At 31.0% G+C, this 8219-nt stretch overlaps 1 protein-coding gene and 1 long non-coding RNA gene across 2 annotated transcripts in view; one reads left to right on the plus strand and one right to left on the minus strand.

Annotated features, from left to right (window-relative positions):
- The window catches only part of LOC102678315 (probable phospholipid-transporting ATPase VD), an 18487-nt gene that overhangs the window by 5472 nt on the left and 4796 nt on the right, over positions 1 to 8219 (minus strand). The window contains exons 4-6 of the mRNA XM_031513852.1: positions 7736 to 7915; positions 7336 to 7596; positions 3 to 147 (exon numbers count right to left, since the gene is read on the minus strand). Coding sequence (XP_031369712.1) covers positions 3 to 147; positions 7336 to 7596; positions 7736 to 7915 — 586 coding nt within the window. The remainder of the gene's footprint in view (positions 1 to 2; positions 148 to 7335; positions 7597 to 7735; positions 7916 to 8219) is intronic.
- On the plus strand, positions 5745 to 6733 carry LOC116186485. Its single transcript, XR_004151493.1, has 2 exons — positions 5745 to 6144; positions 6250 to 6733. It is a non-coding gene; the product is annotated as an uncharacterized LOC116186485 (long non-coding RNA).

The following is an 8219-nucleotide window of genomic DNA, read 5'->3' on the forward strand; positions in this document are numbered from 1 at the left end:
TTGCACGTGTCGATGTACGCTACGCCCTGAGGATCGCTGCTTCGTAGAAGGAGCAGATCGGCCGGCACGAGTTCGTTGTTCGAGAGGTGAACCAGGTCACCGACCTTCACATCTTTCCACGCTACCCTTGCATACCTGTCGTCCTCGCTGTAATCACGCACACGTTATACAGAAAAAAATTTGTTGCTTCTTTTCCTCTTATATATAAACGAGAAATTTGAAATGGAAAAGGAGAAAAAGAAAAAGGAAATGATTTATGAAAGGGGATTTAGATTAAAGAGTATACGAGATGTATACAAAGTGCTTGATTATATTCGTTTAAACTTAAACAATAGTTCAATTTTCTTCGTAAGCGACTAGTGGAACAAGATCTTCGCAATCGACGACAATTGTTGATATATATATGTGTATATATATATATATATATGTATGTATGTAACAATAACCAAACTGTCACAGCGGTCAAACATCTATTATTTCTTAATTGATTGTCATCGTTGTTCAACGTTTCCAGTCACAAGATGTTTATTGATGAAAAAAATTGTCAAATAGGATTTCACTCTGTGTAAAATGGAAAAAATGTGAATAAAAGAAAAAAGAGAAACTTAATGCTGATCATTTGAATTTGAATCATAAACGAAGATTAAATTCTATGGTTTAATCATTTTTTTTTTCTTCTTCTTGCTCAATGAATACATTATTCAAAATTGTACATTTCCAGTTCTTGATCTTATTATCATTAAATTTTTGCATAGAACGTGCAGAGAATCGGTGTATTTTTAGATTCATGAAGCAAGCATTTAAACGGATTACACAAGGCCACGATATCCCGTTAAATTAACAATTTTCCTTGTTGGATTATATTTTTATTAAAAGATTATAGTAAAATGAGATAATCATTTTAATACAAAAGGGATTGGTCGATTTATTGATTTGAAATAAATAAATAAATAAATTCAAGATAGAGATAATTAAGATAATTTATATAGAGAAAATAATTTCAACACTTTTTGATTTTTGGACCGAGTGAGATTTCTTTTTTTCGCGTTCGTATACACGAGAAACGAATAAATCTGACCTAGACTTCCATTTAAGAGGTCGCCATTATGCGTCCTTTTTTGTCGCCAGATAAGAATCATTGATCTCTATAACCTTTGTAACCTAACTGGAACCATTTACTTTATATCTTCTTCTACTTGTTTTAACCGAATGCATATATGCTTCGAGGAATGTACATATAAAAATACATCCTATTATTAGAAGGAACGAGAATATAATATCGAAACGTATTATCAACGTAAAATATTAAATTTATTTTTTTTAATATATAGTAAAATTTATTCTTGCATTTTAATTATTACAGCAATAAGTCAAAGATTTAAAATACTCAGAAATAAAATTAATATTCACTATTAATTCTTTCTTTATTTTAGAATTAAATTAACCTGTACTTTGTTTGAGAACAAAGATTTATATATAAATATATAACTTATGCGACGTCAAGAATAAGAGAAGGAAAAATTCGATGTATTAATTTATAACTCGCATCTGAAATAAATCGAGTTTTTAAAATAATGTCTTTTTAACGACGATCGAAGTTCATAAAATTTGACACACAAGAATTTGACATTTTTCTTTCGTTCTCGAGATTGTTCGGGGAAAAACACCGATTTAATATTATTATTCTTCAACAATATAAATTTAACAAGTTTATCACTTTAAAAAAGTCTTATCACTTTTCGTATTTAAAATAGATTCTCACGTATTATTTCTCGCGTATCCGATATTAATTATCGATTTATAGAAGGCATATTTTAAGCAAATGGAGTATTCCATTCATAATCAATTTATTACAAATACGTTTCCGTTCACGATGAGAAGTCTGCCTCGTTTAAATTTTAATAATAAGCGAAGCGCCGATGAATCGAACACGATGGCAAGGTAGGTAGCCTTAGAAATTCTTTCATCTAACACATTTTTGTTATATATATATATATATATAAGGTGCTATTAAATATGTATAATAATAGTTTCAAACAATTTTTTCTCCAGTAATAATTATTCTAGAAAAATATTAAAATGATATTTATCAATGATATTTGTTTGGTTGTAGATAATTTAACAAAAAATTTCCAACGTGCGAATTAACACGAAACTATTGATAAAAAAATTTCAAAGGATTCGTTATTACCGATCGATCATGTTATCTAACGAAAGAATTCCAACAAAATAGTTTCTTTAAACTTTGTTCCGCCGTCTTTTTACTAATATATTTATATTATTTTTCTTCCATTGAATTATCAATTCCATTGACATCATTATAATTATGCAAAAATAAAAATTGCTGATAATAATTTTAAGTCGTTAATAAATATGTATTAACTTTTGAGATACTTATTATCGACCTATATTATCATTTTTTAATTTAATTTTTTTGAAAATGAACGATCACTTTTTTTTTTGAAAATAAATGATTATTTTAAGAAATTTGAATCTTTATCGAAAGGATTCGATTATCGAATCTTTCCGTACACTATCGAAATCGTCTCTCGAATGATCTCGAAAAAAATGCATAGATATATTCATTACGCGAAATCAATTTATATTTTTGTTGCAATATCTTATTTATCGTGGCATTATTTGTGACAATAAAAAATGTAATCGTGATAAAAATTGATAAGAATGAAACGATGCACCTGGGAAAAGTCATTAAGATTCTCGTAACTGATTGAAGAACGAAATAAATTAATTACGAATATTTTACGTTTCAACGTTTCAACATTTCAATTTTACGTTATAGGTGGATAGAAAGATGTAGAAATGGGTAATTATCGACAAATTGCATTGTATCGACAAATGTGTTATCATTCGTATCCAGGAAATGATCGAGGAAAATAGTTCAAAGGTTATGGCAACTGGTTTTATTCGTAGATTTTCCTTTTTTTTTTTTTATTTTTCGTCTTCAATTAAGTTAAAATGATAATCGTTTGGAAACTAAAAGAAAAAGACATTTTTACGAACACTCATGTTTTAAGAAACTACATTGCGAGTTATTTGACGCGATAACGACAACAATATGGTAAACAAGAGATATCGATCTTACCTGTGGTTCCACGTGAACCACATGACATTATGTTTTTAAAAAAATGATCAAATTTGTAAAACAAGGATATTTGTACAATAATTTCTGTAATTTTTTGTACTAGAATAAGTAAATTACATCCATATATGATACATAACATTTATTTTGTATCACACGCGACTTTTGCAAGTAGGAAATGTATTCTTTCCATTTTAAAATATATATAACAACTACTTTGACATGAAAAGTTAACCTATAATATATACGTTACAAACAATCATTTTTCTATATAAACTGAAAGAAAGTTTTTTCTCTTGGTATAATTATTGAAACGATTTAACGTATAAATTCAGATAATAGTTTGAGAAGGGCATGGAATTAGAATCGCGTGACAATATCTCGCGAGGGAATGCCACGTCGCGCTATATAACGATATACAAGAGCTCGCGACCCACATAACCTCGAACCAGTCAAAGTGTATTAATCGAACTGGAATTCGTGGCGAAGGTCTGCTTGTTCTTGACATTGCAGAGTATCGCGTGGAAAGCGGTGTGACTGACTGTCGATCTCGTCACTGAACGAAATTAAACGAGAGGCCTAAAGAAGGTCATCGAGCGCGTGCGTGTAACCGCGTATTAAGTGGGTAAAGGTCGCAAGAAACACACGTTACCACGGAAGAAAGAAAGAAAGAACTTCTCGTTGTATCGGTCTGTATCTAGTGCTCGAGTTCATACTGATTCTTTTAACTGCGATTGAACACGTAAATACGCCCCCACTTAAACGTTAACGAGATTCGATTAACAGTATCACTGATCAAATCGATCGCGTATGAAGATTCTAGGTTAACTTCGTCACGTCTATTTCTCGCGAAGGAAACAAGCCAAATAGCTGAAACACTTTTGTGTCGATCTTTCAATTCTATTTTTAACAATCAAATTTCAATGTTAAATTTGGTCTCTAATGATAAAGGAACGATATCTTTGGCTTTGCTCTATGAACTATACATATCTCTAAAAAGGAAACGAGGCGAAACGAAACGAACTACGATCGTAACGACGCGATGCATATCTCCGGTATACGCATAGGTCGGTTTATGTTAATTCAAGATCGTAACGCTGGTTAATTACGTGTATCGGTTGGAATGGTACACTGTGATCGAAATAACGGAATGTAGGTATGTATGTATGTATATATATATATACGTATGTACTGATCGTTCGATTTTAAGCAGAAGGATAACAGAGTCTTCTACGGGAAAGCACGCAACCTATACACAGTTCGCAATTTTCCCTCGACCTCCTTTCCTTTGCGCTTCTCGAAAACGTCTGTCAGCCCCGTTAGCTTTCTTTCAATGACGATGAATTCTCTCTCCCTCCCTCTCCCTCTCCCTCTCTCTCTCTCTCTCTCTCTGTCGCTTTCGAACTTATGTTAGCATCGTCTGATTGAACATTCTTCAATACTGCCGTTTCCGCCGATCTTTTCACAGGAAAACATCGATCGATGAACAGATGATATATTACAAAGAAAATCAATAAAACGGAGATCATTACAGTCTTAAACAATTTATTTTTATTAGTAATATATATTGTATTTTACTATGCAATGAAATGATATATATCCCTATTCTTAAAGTCTTAATAAAATTATATTTACTTGAAAATTTATTAAAAATTGTACGCAATTAAAATTCATGACTTTTATCAAATATTAATTTGTATTAAAGAAATAAATTCTAAAACTTTTGAATGTAATATATATATATATAGATCTCTAGTTTTGAATGAATATTTCTATAAATTTATTCATTACTCATTTACATTAATCATGATATTTACATTAAGTAATTGATAATTAAATTGTAATTGGTTATGCAAATATCACCTAACGATATAAAATGAATAATTAAAAAAAATTTTTAAAAACGACAAAAAGAAGATTGTTGGAGAAGAAAAATGATAATAGAACATAATTTATCATAAATTAATTAAAGATCTTTGATTGAATATGCGGAATATAATCAATGCATCAAATATGGCAAAAAACTGACGATTACTAATTCAGTAATCACCTATGTGATACAAGACAATTCTATAACTCGTATCCGGGACAGGAAAAAAGTATTATCTATGAGAAATATCGAAGTGATTTCAATCGAAGGCCACGATCGGACTCTAAGCAGACAGAGGTGCATTAATAAATCAGCAACGACTCGTTTAGTCTACCATATTACATTTTCTCGGGCAAAGCGAAGTGATAACTTTGAAAAAAGGGGAAAATTAGAAGAAACTGAGTGGCGTGACGAAGAATAAGATCAGAACGTTGTATTATTTTACAAATCGTTCTATTGCGTGCTGGAATCGTTGCACATCGATCGTTTTGCGAAATTAAGTTATATTATAAATGATATACAACAATCGTTGCTACCAACCGATATTTATTTTCGCTGTCATTTTTGAATCATAAGTGGTATAATATATATTTAAGCATCTTAATCTTCCTGATCAAATCTTTATTAGATCTTAATCACGGTTCAGAATTAATAATTACAAAATTGGCAATAACGAAAATATATTTTTCTTGAATATATTTCGAAATATATTTTATCTTATTCAAACATTTTTAACAATTTTAATAATTGTATCGATTATCTATATATAGATATATAATTTTTTAACGATGATTGATCTATCAAGTTGTAATTTATTTATTGATCAATATCAATTACAAGTTGGACAGAAATATTTTTATCATAATTATCGTACATCGAAGATATCTCGATTGAATCGAAACGTTCGACAGACTTCGATAGTCGATACTACGATCGCAAAATCCTTTCTATAAAGCTAATAGTGGTTTACTTTACGTTACGTATTTATCCATGTAATTTTAGAGAATGATCTAAAATAAGCAAATTAAGGTAAAAGATGGAGATGGAAATAAAATGAGATATTTGAAAATAATCGATACGATTTGTTCCAAATCATCCGATTCCTTTCCCTTAACCTTAAAAATCAACTAACCTAACATTCTCAGCATAAAATGTAGATGCAGATTGATCGAAGGTAATTCTATTTCTAGACAGATTTAACGTTGTTTATTAAAATATGATACTATTTTAAGATCTTCTGGCACACGCCTATTATAACTACCTTGAAATTCTTCCTCAGCACAAGGAAATAAATATATCGATAAAATTGGATATGCAGTAACAATGGTTAAATAAGGAAAGAAATGCAATGATAATCATAATTTTGAAGACGTACTTCGTGTTCACTATTATCTTCCATTCTTTACGAACTACTTTCCCATTACATTTTTTGATCAAATCACACGGTTGATAAAAACTTTTGTACATTCGGAGACAATATCGATCGGAAAATTAAAGTTCCAAACACGAACCACGATAATTCTCTTCCACGATAGAGGGAACACTTTCCTTTCTACGTTTGGCTGACCATTTGTGCTCAATCCGCATGCCTTCGATTAACAACCAATGCCATCGAAATTCCTCGGTCAAAGAAACGGTAAATGAGAGAGGTAAAGGAACGTTCGAAACGTCCATACCAAAAAGAAGATTGCGTAAAATACGAAAATTTATCCATCGAAAACCGATTCATCGCGAAAATATCTTCGTTAAAAAAAAAAAAAAAAGCGACACTTATTTTAAACTAAAATTTGTCACCAAGAATATCAAATACGTATTTTGGCACTGCTTTCGATTTATTCTCACTTAGCCTTGAACCCTTCTATTTGAATGATTCGTTCTGCGAGATTACATAAAGTTCTTTAATTTTGTAAAATAGAATTGATGAAGTGAACGAGTACGCGCATGATTCAATAACCTAACCTAAATCCCAACACAGGCCTATTTACTATATTCGGTCATTTTAATCGACGACTTCAATAATTCACAAGATATTAATCAATTTTAGAAAAAATTTTTAAAGAAACTATTACTTACGTTGAAAAAGATTATAATTTATACGAAACCAGCTGATATTTATCGTAGAGGAATCTAAACAATGTTTCCCCGACAGTACATATTTTTCGAATAAATATTTTTTTATTCGAGATATATTTTCCTTCATGCAAAATAAAGATATCCATATTATTCTAAATATTAATCAATTTATAAAAAAAAATATTATTATTATTAAACTTATTAAGTATCTAATTACTAAATATCTTACTTTGTTCAATTAGCAAAACAGTTTGTAAAATATTATAAAACGTCCATTGAAGATGTTACTTACCGAACGTAGACACGACAAGTGGAATTATTTACACGACGATCGCTGATAAGCCTTCTACGATCCTCGAAATAATCTTTCAACGCTGTCACACCGAGCACAAAAATGATGGGTATCACGGAAATCTCCTTGCCGAAGGCATTTATAACCGGCACCCAATTAAGTAGAACGATAAATACAAAATATATATTGGCCACACGGCGGAATTGTTCGAAAAAATTGCGAGGTAGGAAGCTCAGCAAGGTGTACTTTGTCGTACGTACTCTGAAAGCATATAAACGAATAAACCGGAATTCAATTACGTACAATATCAAATTTTCACTTTCGTCTCGACTTTTTTGATTCCGCCAACGGCGTGAAACGGAAGGAAGTATAAGTAAGTATTTTTAAATGATTAAATTACCTATTATTCACTCTCTTCCCATTCGGATGTTGACTCGCTGGTGTTTTTGGCGGCACCAAATGATTCGGTACTATCGTTCTTAAACGAGGCTCCTCCGGTAACGGGCCAAAGTATCGAGCCCAAACTTTTCTCCACCAAGGAGGTTCAATGCTACGTCTTATCGTATATATCGACTCTGATCTATAAAATAACACGAAGATAAAAAAAAGAGATGACGACAGATATTTATAAAAATTTGTAATAATCAACTTATAGATAGATGCGTTCAACGTGCGTAACGAATATTAACCAAATAAATTTGACTGATATTCACAATGTTTTACAGCTTTTAAATTTACACGACTGGCATCGTGTATTCATCCCGAAATTTGAGCCAAAATACGAACTTTGAACGACGCAATCTTCTACGTTTAACGGAGAACGTTTTACGTGATCGCAATAAAAATGGTATACCTACTCGTCTCTCTCTCTCTCTCTCTCTCTC

This window comes from Apis dorsata, unplaced genomic scaffold, assembly GCF_000469605.1.
Source record: "Apis dorsata unplaced genomic scaffold, Apis dorsata 1.3 scaffold_772, whole genome shotgun sequence".
NCBI classification, from domain to species: Eukaryota; Metazoa; Arthropoda; class Insecta; order Hymenoptera; family Apidae; genus Apis; species Apis dorsata.